Raw genomic sequence first — 22445 nt, forward strand, 5'->3', positions numbered from 1 at the left:
CACTATCTTGCCAAACAGCTATTTTCTCGCATGTTTAAAAATATAAGATGGCTAAATGGCACTGTAATCTTAAACGTACAACTCAAGGTGGATTTTCTTCCAAACTGGGATAAATTTTCCTCTTTACCGTCTTATCAGCGTGACTCCACAGCAATCCCCAAGCATCAGAAATCACATTGAATAAGGCACTAACTGTGATGAAAGACGGGTAGGGGAGAGAATGGTGCATTGGGACCATCTTCTCCATTCAGATATTGGGCACAAATATTGCCTTGAAATCCCAGCATGAAGGCCAGATTTTCAAATTCTGCTGATCAAAACGGGTTCACAGCCAACACTCAAGTTCAGGATAGAGGACAAAATGACACTAGGAGATGGGGAGGGGAGGAAAGAGAAGAGGGGATCCCTTCCAAGCAGAGCCTTCCTTTTCATCCCCCAAAGTGTCCCAGTAGATTAAAAGCAGCAAGACTAGCCACAGAGTAGGAGGAGATTTAACAGCGTTTGTGGTAGAACAGGGCATGTGGCAATGAACTCTGCCAGAGTTCACAACATGGCTGAGCCTGGGAAGGGTAGTATACCCCTGAGACCTAGTAGATCAGATAGGAATTTACCTCTTTTTTCCCTGCTTCACGTCACCTTCATCACACTGTGTTCCCAACACTTATTAATGAGGGGAGTGGCACTTCAATTGGTCATTACAAACTATAACCGAAATAAAGTTGAGTGATTTGTTTCAGTGAAAGACACCTTGATTGAGGTTGTTATTAGTAAACTATAAAGTACAATGAGGATAATTGGCATGAACACTATCATTATTTAGCGGTCTCCAAATTTTCCCATTAATTTTCCTGTGATTAAAGGAAATTACTTAGATTTAGCCAATTGAATATAGAAAAGAAAAATTGTTCGTCGAAGTATAAAATTGCTATTTATACTTAAACCATTAACAAAATTTATATTTCATAATAAATTGTTACATATTTTTAGAAATCTTCTTATTCGAAAACCTGACAAATGTTTCTGTAGTTCAAAACATGAATGGCAAGAAAGAATAAATTCTTAGCAATTAAAAGCAAATAAAACTGCAAATATCAATTGTTAGTACAAACAATAGGCATAAATTAATACAAATAAGGTGAACTAATGTCCCAAAATGTCCACAATTCCCTTCTTCTGATCAAAGGAATACAAAAACTAAAACAGGTATTTTATAATAAAGTTAAATTATGTAATTTTCTCAATTAATATTCTAGAATGTGACTAAAGTAAATAACTTCTTGCATGTGTTACAGTGCATTCAGTTCTTGGCCTTTCTTTTTGGATTAAAAAATATATATGTTTGGAAATGAGATTGTCTTTCATTTGTTCCTTGAAAACAGGAAATTATTTATTTGGCTTTTATTGCTATAAATAAATGACTCATTTGAGCCTTGTTTCTCTAAAATGAGGGGTGTATGCAATCTGTCATGCATAAAACTTTTTTTTCTCCACTTAGTCCACTAGCTTCTTGCAGAGAAATTGTATGAGTAGTTAGTTTTCACTGTCATTACAGCAAATTGGAGACAGAAGGATAAGGGAGAATAGTAGAAATCAAATAGAGGAAAACTCTAAATGTACCACGATGGCGGACAGCAATAAAACTGTCGACTTTGAAATGAAATCACAGGACAATTTTTCCTTACAAGTATATGGGTACAGAGAAGCCATTGAAATCACAAAATTATTCCTTTTGTTGTTGTTGGCTCTGATATAATGTATCGGCTGAAAAAGTGGAATTTTTCTAACTTTCTAATACAGGAAGAAAATAATTCTTATGTGGTTTCAAAACCACAAAGAATATATATATAACTATAACTATATATATATCTATAAATATACATAAAGAGTATATATGTGTGTGCAGATTTATATGCATATCTGTGTCTATATACATTATGTATATGTGCGTGTATATATGTATGTATATACAGACGTATATTTAGATACATGTGTATGTAATTTGAGTTAATCCTCACTATAATAACAGAGGCTTAAGAAAGAAAGCCTGCAGCCTAGAAAAGAAGACATGTTTATCTCTGTAAACTCTGACTAAATACATGGACGGGGTGGGGGAGCAGGTTGTCAGAGAAGAAGTGAAGCAAAGAATGGAAAGGAAGGAATGCCAATGTTCAGAGATCTACAGTGAGACCCCCAAGTTGACAGAGAACCCAGTGGTGAACTGGAATGTGATTCCCCATCGACTTTCCCTTCCCTTCTAGATGTATAGGGGTCTGAATGGCAGACATTGGGAAAATAGCATCTTAGCTCTTAGTAATTTTCTTTTGGTGTCATTACTCTGTGAATACTTTCCCATTATCAATCTGTGATAGTTTTGCTAAATTTAAAGATATAACTTAATTAGCAGACACACATACACTCAATAAATATGTGATAAGACTCTGAAGTCATGACACAATCCATTAAAAAATACAGACGGTCTTTTTGAATTTTAACCCAGTGTACAGAAAGGTACAAATTTATATATTTCCTTTTCTGGCATTATTTTAGCATAATCTTTGTGTGTATTTAAAAATCTAGTGTGTCATAAGTTTTTGTTACAATATCAGACAAGAGTAACATTCATAAAGAATAAAATATACCCTTAAATACAACTATTATTAGGTGAGAGGTTTATAAATTTCCAGACTTTAAAATATGATATTTTGTCAAAATATTTATTAAGAACACACTTTAAACAGAATAGCATTATGAAAAAGAAATTTTGAGATACTCTCACCATAATTTTCCATTCATTAAAAACCATCAGAATTGAAAATTTCATAATTCAATTATTTGTTGAGAATTATTTCTGAGTTCCTAACATGCCCCAGACAAAGTTTTGCCTCGTGGGGTTTACATTCTAGTGGAGGAGACAGATTATGAATATGCACATGGATAGGTAAGTCTTATAATTTTGGATCATTGATAAGGCCTATGCAGACAAAATGAATAGGGTAAAGGGATACCGAGTTACAGAGACTGAGGAGCAGCTATGTTATATAAGGTCAAGGAGGACCTCTCTGTGAAGAAACGAATCCTGAGGAGCCATTCATGGGAAAAACTGGTGGAAGTTTCTAGTAGAGGAAACAGCATGTGCCATGGCCCTGGAGGAAGCAAACTTTCAGTGGTCTTAATAGAGCAAGGCCAGAGTAACGGAGGGAAAGTTGGAGGTGAGATGACCAGAAACTGTAATGAGTAACAATAAATGATAATAAGGAAATAGGATAAGAGAAGTTTGGTAATTAAAATGTTTATAAGGTATTTGTCCTCTCTTAGCTTTTATACTTTAAAAGATTTTTTTTTTTGGTACAAAATGTGCTTCTTATATATTCTCTGAGTATCTGTGTATGCATGTGTATATATGTGTGTGTGCATGTGTACGGATGTGTAATAGGTGTGTATATAGGTGTGTATATGTGTGTGTGCATGTGTATGTATATATATGTCTATGTATGCTCGTGTACGCAAGTGTATATTCAATTGTTCATTGCATGTTAAGAACATGGCATAGTGGACTTTGGGTTGCCTAGGTTTGCATCATAGCTCTTCCATGTTCCAGCTCTGCGACCTTTGAAAGGTTATTTAACATCTTTGTGCCTCACTTTCCTCATCTGTACAATGGGAATTATTAAAGTACCTACTTTGGAAGGATGCTGTGAGGATTAAATGAATTACTATACGTAAAGCTCTTAGAACAGTGCCTGGCACATAGTATAAATGCTATATAAGTGCTCCTTTTATAATCTCCTCAACAACTAGCATTTAATCCAAATGAGTAGAATACATTGTAATTATTAATTCCAATTTACACTCCCACAGGCAAAAGCAATAGTCAAGAAGCCTGACTTGATATTTCTCCATTGGCCACTCATATTCATTTACTTGACAAACTAGTTCAGACTTGCATTTGTTTTTGGAATACTTCAAGCTTAAAGAGGAAACCTCTTCTGCTTCTAAATTGGGACAATTAAATGTTTCTGTCCTGGATAGAAGGTGCAGCCAAAAACGTTTTCTAGAGGTTCAGGGTACATTAAACATGTGTCCACTTGAGGGAGCTCCAAGATTTCTCCAAAGTCCTGGTCTCCTCAGCCTTTCCAGCCCTGGGACAGGGCACCCACAACGCTGGGCTTGGGGCACACGCATTGTGGAAGGAAAAATGTAAAACGTCCAGAGCTAAAGTTTGGGAAAAAAAGTGCCGGGTAGTAAAACTGATAATTGTTTTACTGTTTTCCAGTTATGTATTTAATTGAGGGGAACAGAAACACTTTTTTGAGAACTTCAAACAGCTCAGCTGGAAGCACAGGAATTAGCATAAAGTGAAATATTTATGGGAGCTTAATACTGTTTAAGACTCATTTTCTCCTTGCCTTAAGACAAGAAGTCAAATTAACCATTTCTAATTAAAGAGTTGGAAACAAAGTAGTGTGAGACCAGAAGTAGAAGCTAAATGGTAATGTCTAAGTTGTGAAGTGTGAAAAAGTCATTTGACACAGAGGTCAAGAATGGGAAGATACAAAAGACTCCCCGTAGAACAAGAGAAACAAATCAGGGTGATTTAAAAAGAGATATAATTATGAGACGCTTACTACCACTCCTTCCTAAATGAATATTTTTCCTCTTAGGGCAGAGTTCTAAAACTGGACATGATAATACCCCTTTGTCTCTCTATGTCAGTGGTTTAGACACAAAAGAAGCATACACACAATATTCAAAATGAGCTGGGATAGCTTTAAATGTGATTCATGGGAATTCTGGCCATAAAACAACAGCCATCCATTAAGGATATCAAAAAGGAAAGAAATTCGCAAAGCCTAATGAAGACACATCCTGGGGGCTGCAGGCCATCCCTCCTCTCCTTCTTTCTAAACGACTATATAGAAACACAATGATTTGCTTAAATCATCAATTTTATGCACCTATTTTAATTTTAATTGCATCATGAGTGAATAGTCGAAAAGAGTGAACCTTTGGCCCCTAAATCACTACAGGCCGAGTCATCTAAAGATGAAAACAAGGCAATAGAGATTGCTGCCCAGAAGAAAAGGAGAGCATTGCATTAGAATATACTTCCAACAAATGAAAACTATAATTAAAATAGGATCATGTGATTAGAAGTAAATTAAAACGAGCATATCATGCTTCTAACATATTCTTTGTATGCTTAGATCCTCAATTTTAAAGTTTGTTTGTCTTAACAAACTTTTGCAAAGATTCATGTCAATCTTTTCATTCCCAGTTCACGAAATCTCCTACAATTGTTTCTTTATTAATTAACATGTAATATTTCTACCTAGATGGTATACTATATTGTTAAGTTACTTTTGTATGCATCTCAAATTCTCCTTTCTTGTTATCTTGATTTTGACTAAACTGAATAGATTTGTCGCGCTACTTGAGAACAGAATCAGGATTATCTTGCAGATGGTTTTAAAATCATTTTTGTGTTTTTTTTTTTATCATTTCCATTTTTCATGGATCATTTGTTTCTTTTTGCTTTGCCTGTAAGTGTCTTCTCTAGTTTTTCGTAAATACATTACCTCATGGTCTTAAACACCTTCTGTTGCTTTCATAATGATGAAACAAGATGATATGCCTGTTGAGGAAGCCTAATGCTTCTGTATTCTCTCTTAAAAAATAAATTGGAAGAGTATTTTTATGGTGTTTAACATAAAGAGTGTAATACATACTCACAGAAACTGTTTCTCTGGCAAGCGAGTAGAAATGAGCCAGGTTTTTTGAGATTGTCTCTGTCTGTGATGGCTACACAGACAAGCCTGCACACAGCCTCTTTACACAATATTCATTATCTCTTACTGCATTCTCTATGTCTTTTTGGAGACGTTATCAACTGGACAGAGAGGACTTTCTCTCCATGTATATTGAGTCAATCTTTTAATTTGCACTGCAGACCCTAAACATTACCCCAAAAGAGTACTTGGGGGAATACACAGGCCCTAGGCTTCTTAACTCCTGCTTCTAAATTGGGACTTCAGGGCTTTCTGAGCGAAAGAGAAAGCAAATTATCTCAACCAGGGTATTCTGCAATGAATGGGATCATTATTATTTTGACTTTGTTGTGGAGACAAGCCACAGTGGCAGCAGAGATAGCATCAGCCAAGTAAACTCCAATACAACGTTCAAAAGATATGAAAGATAGAATTTAATTATGAAACAGATGACACTACTCAATCCTAATTGTCATACCAGGATCCAAGTCAAGGACCTCTTAATCAGCAGCTAGGAGAATGCATAGCAAAGCGCCTTACGTCACCAGGGGCAAAAAGCATCAGGCCATAATTACATTGCACCTTAATAATCCCAATTAGGAACAGCAACAATAAAAACAGATAGAAACTTCTTTATACGTTTTGTAACATAAAGTACTGGGAAATATTCATTCAGTTACTATGATTGTGGGCAATTGGATTTCTCTTTCTCATGGTTTATTCTTTCACTAAGAAATCTTTGGGTGGAACTCTGGAGATTCCTTAATTATCACAAGTATTTTCAGAGTTACAATTCTTTTGACATAAAAAATTAACCACACTTATTGGTTTAGCCAATAATATCAGGGGAAGTAGAGACCTATAAAAGCTTCCAAATTGGCACCAGCCATATAGTCATAAGAGCCAAGCTGCCTTAACAACTTGTTACAAATGCCTAACAGCTCCAGAGAGAAAATATTTTCCTGAGCCTACAGTTCCTCATCTGTTTTGCTTTTCTGCAAACTTCACAAAGATAACAGGCAATATGCCTCATTTCCTATACACCAACCTATTTTGGTGAAACATTTAATTTCTAACCAGTATGGTGACCAGAAGTGGAGAGCAAGAAGTCTGTTATACAGAATAGAAAAATGCAGGATGCGGAGTCAAAATACTTGCTTTGCAGTCCTTGCTTTGCCCCTTCTTCCTTTATCAGTAAGTCCCTCAACCTTCATTAGAGTCAATGTCTGGAGATTTGGTGGAGCTCACGGGCTGTTGTGTAGATTGAGAAAGATGACACGGTTAGGGCAAGTTGATAGCCTTGGAAATGCCATACAATTGTTAGTACTACATGAGGTGGAGCTGTAGAATCAGAATGGGGGAAGAACTAACCTTCACTGAACATATGCTAAGGGTCTGTCATTATGCTAGGTAACTTTGCATTTTTATGCCCTATAAGAGGTATGATTTTCTTCATGCTACAGGTGAGGAAATAAACATGAAGAGATTAAATAACATGTCTAAGATCACACAGCTTTGTTATTGGCAAAGCTGGAATGGGAATCTAGGTCTCTCTAATCCTGGGATCCTTCTTGATGCCATTCCTCCAAGTTTGGAGTCAAGGTGATGCAGCTTCCTTCTTCAGCTGATTCAACTCCTGAGTCCTGGCACAGAGGATCTGTGGTCAGCAGAATAAGGATCCCCTAAAGATGTCCACGTTCCAATCCCCAGAACCTGTGAATGTGTTACCTTATGTGGCAGAGAGACTTTGCAGATGTGATTAAGTTAAGGATCTTGAGATAGGGAGATTATTTGGGCAGATACAATGTAATCACAAGGGTGCTTATAAGAGGAAGGCAGGAGGGTTAGAGAAGGAGATATGACGGTGAGGCACAATTCAGAGAGAAAGAGATTTGAAGATGCTACACTGCTGGCTTTCAAGTTGGAGGAAGGGGCCACGAGCCAAGGAATGCAGCTGAGCTCTAGAAGTTGGAAAAGGCAAGAAAATGGCTTCTCCCTTAGAGTCTCCAAAAGGAACACAGCCCTACTGACATGATGATTTTAGCCCAATGAATCTTCTGACCTATGAACTGTAAAATAGTAAATTTGCATTGTTTTAATCACTAAGTTGTGGTAATTTGTTACAGCAGCAATAGGAAACTAATACAGGATCGTTGTCTTTTCTGGGGTTCTCAAGCTTTGTTTGTCCAGATGTAGGGTGGCTTAGCTAGATTCCTTTAACCCAGGAGGTGGATGGATCCTGGAGGTTGGGCAGTTGATAGGCAGGAAGTGTCTGAGAAGCACGGCCACATCTTGTGGCTGTGATGGGATCCATACTTGCTTTTTTAGAGAAATAAAGTTGGATTTGGAGGCCACAGAGATGTAAATACTGGAGAAAGCCTTGGCCTGTGAGGTTTGGCGGGAGGTAAAGGAACTAGGATGTTCAGCTCTGATGCAGGGCCTGGGAGGGGAGGAGGTCTACATTCTAGAATCCTGGGAAAGAGTCAGAAAATGTTTCTGTTCCAGAATGTATAGAATAGTGACCTCTAAAAATTGTAAAGCATAGAACCCCTAAATATGTATATTTATTATTAATTATATCCATGTACTTCTGTACTAACATACAGTATATGGTATTGAGCAAATAAGAAAATTATAAATTGAAAGCATATGTGGCAAAAATAATTAATGTGCAAGTTCCAATATTTTCTTCCCAAACCCCAATAGATTGTCTTCCACATTCACCGTGGAGTGATATAGAGCATGATAAGAGAGATTTGGGAAAATGTGTTTTGATGGGTGGAGGGTGCCCCCCTTCATATTTCCCTTTCCTCATCTTTTGCCCAATTTAGTTTAAGAAAGATGGGAAGTGGGAGAGGGTGGGAAGAAACCTCCACTCTTCTCTCTCCTCACTCTCATGATGTAGGTAGCGACGTCGTAAACTTGGACGGTTGAGGAGGCCTATGTCTGCACCTAACGTGCTGTGCTGGGAGAAGGGGCACAGTTTCCAGGGAGGAGGAATTTCCAGGCTTTGCGATTATGTCGTTTGAAAAGACTCACCATTTTCTTATGAAAGTCATGAGATGATATTCTTCCACATTTGATTCTGGGGAGCAGAAAATACTGGAAAATCCTCAATTAGTTTTACAGAGTGATTTGAGTGCCTAATCATGAGGATTGTGAGATTTCCCTGTTCTCATCTTTCTTGTTCAAAGGCCTAATTTTCCACAACATATTTGCGGTCCTAAACAATTCTGAAAATATCAAAGATAATGGGTTTGTGTCCCTAGTTTGGGAAAGCATCTCACCAGTTCAAGACGAGGATGAACTGACGGCTTCCCTACTATCAACACCCCTGGGGGAGAGGCGGGTGAAGGAGGTGGCACACTGTGGGAAGAAGTAAAAATGGACTGGAAGTAGGAGACCTGGGCTCTGGTCACAGCCTTCCCCTCACTTGCTGTGTGAGCACAGTCAAGTTGCACAACCTCTCTCTGCCTTGCTTTCTTTTTCCAAGATGAGAAGCATCTAACTGGAAGAGACGATCACTCATATCCCATCCTAAATAAATACACTATTTTTATACCTTGTTTATGAGATACCAGGTGTATTTTTCTGTGAAATGAGAACATTTCTTCTCAAACTCTTATATCGAATGGGCTATCTAATTATATCTAAGGTGAAAAGTGTTAGACTTCATTTGAGGAAAAACTGCCCTTTAGTGTGGTAAAGGATTAGGGCAGAACTCAGAACTCTACATCTCCTTGCTAATTATATCCGGAGTATGGTGAATGAAGTCAGTACTTGGGATGTGAATCCTGGTCCACCTACTTACGAGCTACACAACTTTAGGAAAGCTATTTAACCTCTGTACTATTCAGGTTCCTTATTCACAATATGGAGAAAATCATGCCTACCATGCAGTATCATGGTAAACATTTGAATATGTAACCGTAGTTGGTTAGTGTATGTCTAGAATGGGCTCTCATGTTGTGTCAATAACAATAATAATACCATCAAGCCCAAAGGATGCATTACTTATACCCTCTGTGACTCAAAGTGATGATGTAAGCCCTCTGTGTTTGTTTTATGCACTCTCTCCCATAAACATAAGGTCCAGAGTCATTTATGCATCAAAACAGAGCAGTTAGAACAGAAATCAAGCCATATAAAGACATGATTACCAGAAAATCATTCACTGGACAGCTCCTTAACATAGGGTTTCACAACCTCAGCACTATTGAGTTTGGGGCCAGATAATTCTTTGTTGTGGGGGCCTGTGCATTGTAGGATGTGTGGCAGCACCTCTGGCATCTACCCACTAGAGGCCAGTAGCACCTTCCGGTTGCAACAGCCAAAAAAACGCCTCCAGGCATTGCCAAATATTCCGGGGGGGGGGGGCAAAATCACTCCTGATTGAGAACCACTGCCTTAAAATGATGAGCTAAACATACAGAGAACTAGACTGAAATATAAATACTGTGAGATTATGTGTTATATTCATAAAGACTAAAAACGCTAATGAGAGTGGTTAAAAGCTTGTCTCTGGAAACTTGATATTTCGCTCTACCTCTAGCTATCCATGTGACTTTAGGTAATTTACTCAACTTCTCAAAGTTTAAATTCTCTCTTTTGTGAAGTGAGGATAGTACATGTCTAACAGGTCATTGTGAGGATTAAATGAGATAATGTCATGATGTTGGGCCCACAGAAGCAATTAGTAAGTGCTGGTAATTGTTCTTTTATTATTATTTATCACCACTACCACCACCACCATCATTATCATCATCATTGATAGATCCTTCTCTACGCAGCACTGCAGTATTTCTCAATAATAGAGTATAGCTTTAAAAAATATTATTTAGGAAAGTACATTTTTTAACTCCTTTATAAGATTTCAAACTTCAGCCTTCTAAATGAAAGGCTCATCAAAATATCCATCCTTTTTTCTTTTGACTCATTCATTCATTAGTAATCATTATATTGGACACAGTTAAATATGCATTTCATCCAGAGATGCCCACAGGGAACCCAATGCAACATACACCACCAAAACCAAAATGTAATGTTAATGGAAATTAACGAAAGACAAATCATTCCATAGCACACTAATTAGTTTTTTAAGAATTAAACCACCGAGAGCTGCACATTCTACAAATAATTACAAAAAAGAATAAAATAAGAACCTCATTAAACTATTTAAACAAAGTACTGGATTTATAAAACTCCTAAGTTCCACATTAGAGAGCACAAGTATGTTTCCCACAAGGAGGGATAATGTTCCAAAGCTTCCATTTTTCTGAAATCCTAATTTTATTAGCGACAAAGTAATTAATTTTTGTGACAATAAATTCTTCAAGGAGAAATAAATACTAAGTCAGAGCAATGTGAGCGAAGCAGTTAAAGAAAGGGAGATGAAAATACATCAAGGAAGCCTTAAGAGCAATTTTTATCCCACACTATGAAACTATGTCTTTAAAATCTGGTTCATTTTCAAAAGGGCTTCTAAACAAATCTCCACTACTCAAAAGATAAAGACGGTATCAATGAGCTGGCAGAAAAGTCAGCTGGGAAAGAAAATGGGGGATATTTTTTTCAGGTACTGAAAGACACTGTATAGATTGAGGGAGTGAAGAGATTGCTAAAAAGAAAGCTCTGTGTGTGTGTGTGTGTGTGTGTGTGTGTGTGTGTGTATGTGTGTATGTGAGAGAAAGAGAGAGAGCTGAAGGTGTTGCAGAAGGACAAAGGACTTCACCAGCTCAAAAAATAAGGACTTCGCAAAACAATATAGTCTTTCAAATATCTAATGATCATGGCATTAATCAAGATAATGCACAAAATACTAATAACAGAAGATAACCTAAATTTATATTATATTGGCTTAATTTTATTTTTGCCATGTGCAATTAACGAATAGAGGCTATGTGGAATTAGACGGACTTTGATTTAGGTTATAAAACCATCATCAACTAATTGTTCCACCTCAAGTAAATTTCTCGACTTCTTTGCATCTCAATTTTTTCATCTGTACAAGGAATCTAAATATTTATACATTTATATCTCATAAATATTGAGAGGATTAAGTGAGATAAAGTGTACTAAAGTCTTAGCATTGAACTTGGCACCCAGGAGGTGATTCTTATTTTACTGATATCTGAGCCATCAAAAGAAAACACTTTCACGTTAAGCCCAAATTAATGTACTCTTGTGGAAAATTTTTTTAATTAAAAAACCTTCTGTCGCATTATCCCAGGTAAAATAAAAATGCATAAAGTTAGATATGCATGACAAAGAAAAATAAGGGACTTCACATACTTATATCTAATTCATGCTGTCCAATTTATGTGCAGGGCTAACTTTTATATCCATATCAATCACTTTTACAAGATGGCAAGATTACATTCTTAGAGTAAGGAAAAATTGGTTTTAAAGAATGTTCACTTGATATCAAAGTTTGGTCACTGTATATCATATATGAAAAGCTATACATTTCAAATATTAACACATCCCTAGAAGTAGTGAATATTCCTATCCAAAAAAAGGTTAAGTTATTCGGGTCATCTTAGGATTTATTTCTCTCGTAAGGAGTTTTATAGAAAATCTGGTTTGGAAAGTCTTTCCTATTCTTAAAAGACAATGGGAAAGGTATTGCATAATTTTATTGAAAATGCTAATAGGTAAAAGAAAGGCAAACACATATTCTGAGAGTTTACTATCTGAGGAGCAAGCATCCCCAGATGGTTTTGCATATGGTTTCTCGTATAATCCCTTCAACAAATCTCACAGTTATGATCCCTATTTCTTACAGATGAAAAAATCGAAGTTTAAAGAACTTGAAGAACTGTCTCAAAGACTCATAACTAGTAATGGCCAAGCTGGAAGTTTAACAGTTTGTTGTAGTAATACTCTATACCCCAAGCTTTTCCTGCCACTTCATGCCACCTTTCCTTCACAACGCTACCCCCAACACCTCAGACAAACAATATTCATATTGATTAACTGATTAATGTCCCTTAATCTGTTAATTCATACTTTTCATAAGAGAGATGGCATTTATTCTATTTTATAGATGAACAAACGATAAATAAAAGAAATCCAGTGCAAGATGGCACACAGTCATCAAGTTCCATCACGACTCTCAGTAGTTTTCTGATTCCTCCCAATTCCTTCCATGAGTCACCCATCTTTGATGACAGCCTTCTCTCAGGTGGGGAGAGATAACCACATTTAAACACCTACATTCAAATATTTAATAAAACATTTAATGAAGTATTTAATAGAGATCAATAAAAATATTATCAAAAAGATAAAATCTTCATCGATGAGATGAATTTTCTAAAAATCTGGAGGACTGTTCCCACTTAATTCCAAGATTCTATGCCTTGGAGATGTTATGCACTAATTCTTTCAGAATAGAAATAAAGGTGACTTTAGATGACCTAAGTGTATGTGAGCTGGGTGCAAGACCAATAATAGGTTTCCGACTTTGGCCTACCCAATCGTACTATTGGTATGTAAGGAAAAGAACTATGGATTCAATCCATCCAATCAGAAGTGTTTACTTTCTAAAGGGTTCTGGCAGTGAGCTGGCGTGCTTGACTAGTGAGCGAGAAGTGACTGGGGACAAATGGAGTTGCCGCAGTTGACAAAGGACTCCGTTACCGTGCAGCCAGGCTGTGCCTGCATAATGAACAACCAGAACATCTGTAAAATCGACTTCTGTTCAAGAGATTCAATTTGCATGGCAAACTACACGGTTGCCACTTAAATGTCTCCTATTTGCACACCCTGTGCTTGGGATAGGGTGAGAAGTCAGGCAAGGCAGCATAAGATCTTAGCCAAAGGCTAAGGAAAGAAAAAAATCCAGAAGATTTTAAGGGCGATATCCCATAGAAAAAGATCCCATCAGTTCTTAAACTGGATCAAGGACATTCCTCCTTTCAGTTCTAACCCCCGCTGCCCCCACTTCCTGGTACCTTCTACCCACCTCCATCTCCTCACCCCAGTTTTTTTCTTGCCTTCCTTCTTTTGATCCTTCAGGTTGGAGAATAAAATATCACTGCTTCAAAGAGGACTTTCATATCTCTTCAATAAATGGTGTTGGGAGAACTGGACAGCCACATGCAAAAGAATAAAAGTAAACTATTATCTTACACCATACACAAAAATTAACTCAAAATGGATTAAAGACTTGAATGTAAGACCTGAAACCGGAAAACTCCTAGAAGAAAATATAGGTGGTATGCTCTTTGACATCAGTCTTAGCAGTATCTTTTTGAAAACCATGTCTACTCAGACAAGGGAAACAAAAGAAAAAATAAACAGATGGGACTATATCAGACTAAAAAGCTTCTACAAGGCAAAGGAAACCATGAACAAAACAAAAAGACAACCCACCAACTGGGAGAAACTATTTGTAAATCATATATCCAACAAGGTGTTAATTTCCAAAATAAATAAAGAACTCATACAACTCAACAATAAAAAGACAAACGACCCGATCAAGCTATGAGCAGAGGATATGAACAGATATTTTTCCAAAGAAGATATACAGATGGCCAACAGGCACATGAAAAGATGTTCAACTTCACTAATTATTAGGGAAATGCAAATCAAAACTACAATATAGATATCACCTTACACCCGTCAGAATGGCTATAATTAACAAGACAATAAATAACAAATGTTGGAGAGGATGTGGGGAAAAGGGAACCCTCATACACTGCTGGTGGGAATGCAAACTGGTGCAGCCACTATGGAAAACAGTATGGAGATTTCTCAGAAAATTAAAAATAGAAACACCATACGATCCAGCTATCCCACTACTGGGTATTTATCCAAAAAACATGAAATCAACAATTTAAAGAGATTTATGCAACCTTATGTTCATTGCAACATTATTCATAATAGCCAAGATGTAGAAGCAACCCAAGTGCCCATCAACTGATGATTGGATAAAGAAGATGTGGTGTATATCTATATCTATATCTATATCTATATCTATATCTATATCTATATCTATATCTATATCTATATCATTTATAACTATATCTATATCTACACAATGGAATACTACTCAGCCATAAAAAAGGACAAAATCATCCCATTGGCAACAACATGGATGCATCTTGAGGGTATTATGTTAAGCGACATAAGCCAGACAGAGAAAGACAAACACCACATGATTTCACTCATTTGTGGAAGATAAACAAACACATGGATAAGGAGAACAGATTAGTGGTTACCAGAGGGGAAGAGGATGGGTGGGAGGGTGAAAGGGGTAAAGGGGCTCATATGTATGGTGATGGATAAAAGCTAGACTATTGGGGATGAGCATAATGCAGTCTATACAGAAACTGATATATAATAATGTACACCTGAAATTACACAATGTTATAAACCCATATGACTTCAGTAAGATGATAATAATAAAAAAAGAGGACTTTCATGACTTCCCTATCAGAGTGTTTGTTCCCCTAGTTATTCTTTATCATTCCACCCAAGTCTATCTCCTTCATAGCACATATTACAGTTCTTAAATGACATATCCATTAAATTCTTTATTTGCTTACCCTTTTTCCCTTCCTTTACTGCATTGTAAGCTTCTCAAGGGCAACGACCATGTCTATTTTATTCACCAATGTATACTTATCATCTAGCTCAGTAACTGGTGCTTAGCAATGCTTCAAAATGGAATGAATGAACAGATGAATGAAGAGAGAATTTGGTCACCCTCACTTTAATCAGCTACATTAACTCTGTGAGATAATATGAGATCCAGGGAGTGTGGTGGAATGTGTCTATGAAGTTAAAATATTCTAAACACTTAAATGGATTTAGTGTATCTGTTGGAGTTGGTCCTGCTTCCTGAGTTCTCACATGAAAAAAAAATCAGTATTTGCTTTGATTTTGGCAATATAGACAATATTGTCTCATTAATTCAAAAAAGAAAAAAGAAGCAAGTTAGTAGGTAGAAACTTTGATACCAAGTCCACACCCTGGCAAGACCCTTTGGTGTTCTCCGATAGGGATGATTTGCCATAGGAAAGATAAAGAACTGCTTTTGATTGTGGAAGCTTACAAAGGAAGAACACTGTTCTTGCTCTGATTTAATCAGATTTATTAGACTCAACTATGCAAAAAGAGAGAGAGAGATTTAAGGTAAGTTTAGCATATATCTGTGTTTTCCATTTAAGACTTAAGTACCACAATTATGTGTGGAAATTAACAGGGGAACTACAACTTTTTAATGAGATATTTAACTGGCTTTCTACTTCATTATATGGACTCTGAGTGGAGAATGACATCCTGGACTAAACAGATCCTGACACTTGATAAATAGAGCTTAGGATGTAATTTGAACTTTAGCAAAAATACTTTCTTTCTTAATTTGTTCATTCATTTACTGAATAAATACTTACTGAATGCTCACTATGTCCCAGGCATTGTGAAGGTGTTGGGGACCTGACAGGGAACAAGATATAGCAGGTGTTTTCTCCCATGGAACTTGAATTCAGTCAGGGAGAAACAGACAATATACAAGCAAACAAGTGAGTAAAGATCATTTCAGGATGAGAAGTTCCAGGAAGGAAATGACATGAAGTGATATGATGGAGAATCTGGGAGAGCCACTCTGAGCTGAAACATGGATGATATGAAGAAGGCTGTTACATGCCGAGCCTGGGAAGGGAGTTCCAGAGACAGAGAACAGCAAGAGCAAAGGTATTCTAGTGAGAAAGGTGTTGTAGTGTTATAGGTGTTAGGTGTTATAGTGGGGAAAGATTTGGTATGTTTGGTGTATCAGTCGGGGTTGTCCAGAAGAACAGAATCAATAGGACGTCTGTCTGTCTGTCTATCTATCTATCTATCTATCTGTCTATCTATCTATCTATCTATCTATCTATCTATCTATCTATCTATCTATCTATCTATCTACCTATCTATCATCTCTCTCTCTCTCTCTATCATCTATCTCTACTTGTTTTAAGGAACTGGCTCACACAATTGTGGAAGCTTGGTGAGTCCAAAATCTGATGGGGTTGGCTGGCAGGCTGGAGACTCAGGGAAGAGCTGCAGTTTAAGTTCACAGGCCATCTGCTGGCAGAAATCCTTCTTGCTGGTGGTGGAGTTGGGAGGAGGTGTTAGTCTTTGTTCTCTTAAGGCCTTCAACTTGTTGGACAAGGCCCACCCACATTATGGAGGGTAATCTGCTTTGCCAAAGCCCACCAATTTAAAAGTTAATCTCATCTAAAAATCACTTTCATAGAAACATCCAGAGTAATACTTGACCAACTATTTGGGCACTGTGGCCCAGTCAAGTTGACACATCAAATTAACCATCATATTTGGGAAAGAAAAAGAAGTTAAAGGTGACTGAAGTGCAGTGTACAAGGAAAGGGGTGGTAGGAAATGAGGGCAGGTAAGTGCAGAGGGAACCACTGAAGTTTCTGAAGTGGCACGAGCAACATGTTCTGATTTAAATTTTGCCAATGCCTCTTTCTGTGTGTAGAGCCTGGAATTCACAAAAGCAGGAGGGAGAAATTAGGGAGACAAGTCTGGCGATTTCTGTAGTAGTTTGGGCAAAATGAAATGGTGGTTTGGACTTAGGTTCTGATAGAAGAGACACAGGAGAGGAGAGGGATTCTGGGTATATCTGGGAAGCAGATATGACTGGATGCTGATGGACCCAACGTGGGACTAACACAAAGGGGGCCCAGTCTTACTCCTGGGACTTGAGTAAGAGGGGGAAGAGTGGGAGGCACATATTTGGGAATTTTCTATCAAAATAAATAGGAGTGGATATAATATCTTTAAAACCTACAAAACCCCATGCTTTCTCATACCTACATTTATATCAGTAAAATAGGTTCTTTGTTAAATGGATGAAATTGCAGTGCATTTGGAATTACCTATCCATGTTTTACTTTAATTAACTATAAATCTTTAAGATATATGAGATAAACTTCTTTCAGGTACAGTTTTCTTTTAGCTATAATTTTAAATACAACAATTCAGTTTTGTGTATTTTTTTTGTTTTTGAGAATTTCTCTGCTTGCTTGTAAAATGTCTAATTGCGTCATTGGATAATATATTATAATTAAGTTTAAAATAGTAATGGTTACAAAAAGATATTGCAAGTGTATTTCAAGTTAGTATTTCTACGATTATCAATGCTCTGCAATTCCAAATGTATTATAATAATAATGACATTATTTAGTAATTTGGTTATAAAAATGAATTAAAATGAACTTAAAAGACTATAATGACAGTGGAAAAACAAATGCCTTCTCTGCTCAAGCAAACAAACTTCTAAATGCCTAATTCCTGTATCCTCTATATCCACACCCAATTTATGTCTGTATTTAAGCTAAATATATCTTAAAGTTTTTTCTGCTCTCAAAAACTGGTTTAAATTTTTGAGGAGTCATTAGATCTATCTAAATAGCAGAACAGGAAGCCATGTCCTAAATCCAAAGTTAATTAAAATATTAGCTAAATAGAGGCAAAGCTGGGCCTGGGACTCAGATTTCTTTATTTGCTGCTGGAAACTTGATACTGTAACCTATGTATACCCTGGCTGGGCTGAGCAGGGTTCGACCTCCACATCACTTACTCTTTACGTGTTACCTTCCCACTTAAACATTCAGCCCTTTGAGATGAGGGAGAGTGTCTTGTTGATCATAACACCACAGTCTCTGGTGTGGTGTCTGGGCCAGGAACTTATTAAGGTGCTCAATTAACCATCCTGAAAGAACTGAGTCACTCAATTCACTTGTGAGTATTCAGCTATTTATTTTGAAATATTATACACTCAGCTTTTCAAACTGTGGATTCTGATCCATTAGTCCGTCATGAAACCAATTTAGTAAGCCTGATGAGAATTTTAAAATAATCAAATGGAATAGAACATAATAGAACAGATAGCTTTGCACGTAGAAAGGTTCATTTTTTTTTTTTTTTTTTGGTGATACTAAGTTATAAAGACATAAGAATGTGTGGATTTGGTTACGATGTAAAATGTATTTCTTACTGTGTGTGGTTTGCAATCAAGAAGTAGAAAAGTTGGTCTAGGTTTTAAAGTTAAAATGACCATGTTTTCAAAAAAAAAAAAGGATCCAAATTTATAAAAATTATACCTAATAATAAGAGACAGACAGGAACTATATGGGAAAATTGAGGCCATACTGACCATTCAACATACTTAACAAAGAATAAATGGATCCCATTTCATTTAACACGTGTATATTGTGTGCTTATAAATGCCCTTGACTAAGTACCGTGAGGAATATAAAAATACATAATATAAGATTCTTCTGCTCAAAGAGCGTGAGTGAACCCCTCGAGAAGAGCTATATGTATCTAGCTACAGCCTTGCAATCAGGAAAAGGTTATGGAAATCTTTTCCTCTTCTTCTCTGCAACTTATGGCCACCTATTTCCAAACTTCATAACTCAGACTCTTAGTACTATAGTTAAAATAAATTATAAGTTAATCAGCCTTTGTGGGCTAGCCCACGAATCAAACTACCATTTAATATTTTGTTCTCATGGACAATTGACTTCCAAATGAATTTTTGGTATAAAACCTGTTTCTAAGCTGGATGTTGTTTGTATAGTTTTTTTTTTTTGGTAGCTATATTACTCCTATTTTATTAGCAGGAGTTGGCAGACTTTTCCTCTTAAGGGCCAGATAGTAAAGATTTAAGGCTTTGTAGGCCATACACAGTCTCTGTTGCTCCTACTCAACTCTGCTGTTGTGGCGTGAAAGCAGCCATAGACAATATGCAAATGATTTGTTCTAATAAAATTTTATTGATGGGCACCGAAATTTCAATTTTATAGAATTGTCATAAAATACTATTCTTTTGATTTTTTCCAACCATTTAAAAATGTGAAAATCATTCTTAGCTTGCAGGCCATACAAAAACAGGCAGCGGCTGGATTCAGCCTGAGCCATAGATTGCTGACCCCCGTATTAGAGCAACAACATCTTTTCTCCCCAAGAGATTTACTGTAATGGTTTTGTGCAACCAAATCAACAAAACAAGCGTTAGATTGCCAACAAACTTCCTAAGCCCAGACACTGGCTCCTTTATTTATTTTTTTAAACCCTAAGATTTCAGAAAAACATCAGATGTAAGTTCTAAAAATGTACTGAATGGTTTGCATAAATGAATGATTTAAATAATACAGTGGACTATCTGGTAGAATCTGTAAACATGTCACATCCCTTTATACTTCTGGAGTAGGAGGGCACAGATTTTGAAAAAATCAAATAGCCTTACCTCCCACTTTACAATAGCAACTATGTTTTACAGTATAGTCATTGTCAGGAAAAACAGGTTTTATGTTATCTCTCTCCTGCTTCCCATGCGGAGTTCTTTTTGCACTGTCAAATTGGATGATCCAGGTTTGATTTTATGAAGGGAGCTGGCTGGATTCCTTTCTTGTGTGTGTGTGTGAGTGGGTGGCTGGGAGGATTCTAGAGTTGCATATTTACTTGCATAGAATAATAAAAAATATTAATAATAATTAAATAATAATGCTAATTAAAATGGCTAAGATTTATAGAGTACCTACTGTGACCCAACAACTGTATGACAGCCTTACAATACATCTCATTTAATCCTCACAATAGTTGAAAGAGGTAGGACACTGAGGGAAAGTGATTGTGATTGAATGATTTACTCAAGGTCACACGGCTGGTGATAATCCAGATAAGACTCTGACTCCTAAACTTAATTGCCATCCTGAATCTGCTTATACGTGGCAATGCTCTTTAGTTTAGATGTGGAAACATTAAAATCACTGTTTTGGAATGAGTAATGAGTCTTCTGTACACCATATACAGAATTCTCAATTTACCTAACTTTATTAGAGTTATATTCTATTGGGCTACATCTTCAAAGCATTGATTTGCTCCAATCAGCATTATTTTTACGTGGTAGAACTGAATTGGCCCCAAGCTATTTGGTTTTATGTTTTCTATCCCCTAAATATTGATGGTTTACCCAAACCTATCACTTTTACTGCATTCTTGAAGTCATGTTTTTACTAACAGAAAATTAAATGTTTTAAATTATTTCAGGGATCCAGGGTGGGAGCTATATTGAAGCATGGGTTGAATAATATTCATGCCCACAGCAGTTATTAGAGCTCAATAAATGTAGTATCTAATTCTATGTGACATTGTATTTAAAAGATTTAAAAATTCATTAAATATTTTCAATAAAAAGGTAAAGTATCATATAAAGCCTCACTAACTAGTTGATTGGTGCTTACTAAAGGACTTTTCTTGTAATTATAGTTAAAATGTATTAAAGTTAATGATAGACATCATTCAAAAGAATATTCAGAGAGAATCATATTAGAAAAGCATTTATAGCTCTCATTTTTGCCACTTTATCCCAAATTGGGTAAGCTATTTCCTCAGTAACAGGACTATAATTTCAATTGTAGCAACTAGATAAAAAACAATTAAATCTAATCATTCATATGTGTGACTTGATCCATTTCTATTGGATTTCCGTAATGAGCTAACGTGAATTGTAATGCTTTTTACATCAAAGTTTCAAACTTTTTGAAGCTAGATATTTTAAAAGTAGCAAGAGGAAAGTCATAGTATAAAATCATTCAAAGTTGGCAGTTCATATGAGCTTCCAAAACTTAACTTACTAGGACATGCTCACATTTTTCATTAATTTCAGGTCAAGATTTATCCGCAGTCAGTAAATAAAGGCTTACAGAAATGTAGTTCCATTGCCAAACGCCTTAGCTTCAAATGTGATTTTCTCCCAATGTGATTTCTTTTAGATACAACACAATTTCTTTCTGATCCTGAGCATATGGGCCTACGCTAATAGGAAATGGTGTCTTAGAAAGGTTATTTTTGTTTTCTGCAGGGAGCAGTCATCCTTTGACCTATATTCAATATGTGACACAGATCTGATTGTGCAACAACCATTAGCCTCATCCGAAATCCCTCGTTGGAGGTCAGGGCTCAGGTCAGGGACCATTACTCTTGGGTGTCAGAGCTAAACTTAATTAGTGCCTTTTAAAAATGTATGGATGATATTTTGTTCTCCTTAGGATGTATGAAAATGGCCTGCAGAATTAAATTCTGAAAAACGTTAAAAACAAGAATGGTTTAGTTGTTTGACATGCCCCCATGACCTCTTTCGAAACCACCAGCACTGCCTAGCGTGTTTGGTTATTTCCCAGTCTGCTGTCCAGGTTTTGTTTTTTAGGGACAGATTCCTTCTGTGCACCTTTCTGGTCCTCAAGTCACCCTCTGGTAAGCCATGGTCCTTTGAAGATTGGTCCCTCCTACCGCGTGCTGTTCCAGAACCCAGGAAGGCCGCAGGGGTAGAAAGTTACAAAGAGAAGGGCTTGGACTCACAATTATGAGGAACAATGACGGTTTCTATGGTGCCAATGGGCAGAGGAGGGAGCTCTTGTTGTGCTGAAATGTTGAGCAATCATTTTCCAATGAGAATTGGCAGTTGCCTGCCAGGACGGGATGTTATGTCAGCACAGGTGTCAGAGAACCAGAGAGGTTTCCAAAGGAAGTAATTGGCAAATCAGACAGGGCTGGGTAAAATGAGAGGCGCTGGGGAGGGCGAGAGGAAGAGGGCAAGAGGAAGAGGGCAAGGTGCTATGTGGCAGATAGCTTTAAAAGTAATTTTTAACCAACATTATTTAAGAG

The 22445-nt window shown here is 36.7% G+C and overlaps 1 protein-coding gene across 3 annotated transcripts in view; it reads right to left on the reverse strand.

Moving 5' to 3' along the window:
- The window catches only part of CDH6 (cadherin 6), a 126097-nt gene that overhangs the window by 82017 nt on the left and 21635 nt on the right, over positions 1-22445 (reverse strand). Inside the window, exon 2 of one of the 3 annotated variants that reach the window (XM_058564298.1) lies at positions 13729-13850. The exons of 1 other annotated variant lie outside the window; for it this stretch is intronic. In XM_058564298.1, the coding sequence (XP_058420281.1) occupies positions 13729-13734 (6 nt within the window). In that variant the 5' untranslated portion in view covers positions 13735-13850. Of the gene's footprint in view, positions 1-13728; positions 13851-22445 lie in introns of those variants that run through there. One more of the 3 variants, XM_058564300.1, reaches the window with a different exon arrangement.

This window comes from Diceros bicornis, chromosome 20 (genome assembly GCF_020826845.1).
Source record: "Diceros bicornis minor isolate mBicDic1 chromosome 20, mDicBic1.mat.cur, whole genome shotgun sequence".
Taxonomy (NCBI): Eukaryota; Metazoa; Chordata; class Mammalia; order Perissodactyla; family Rhinocerotidae; genus Diceros; species Diceros bicornis.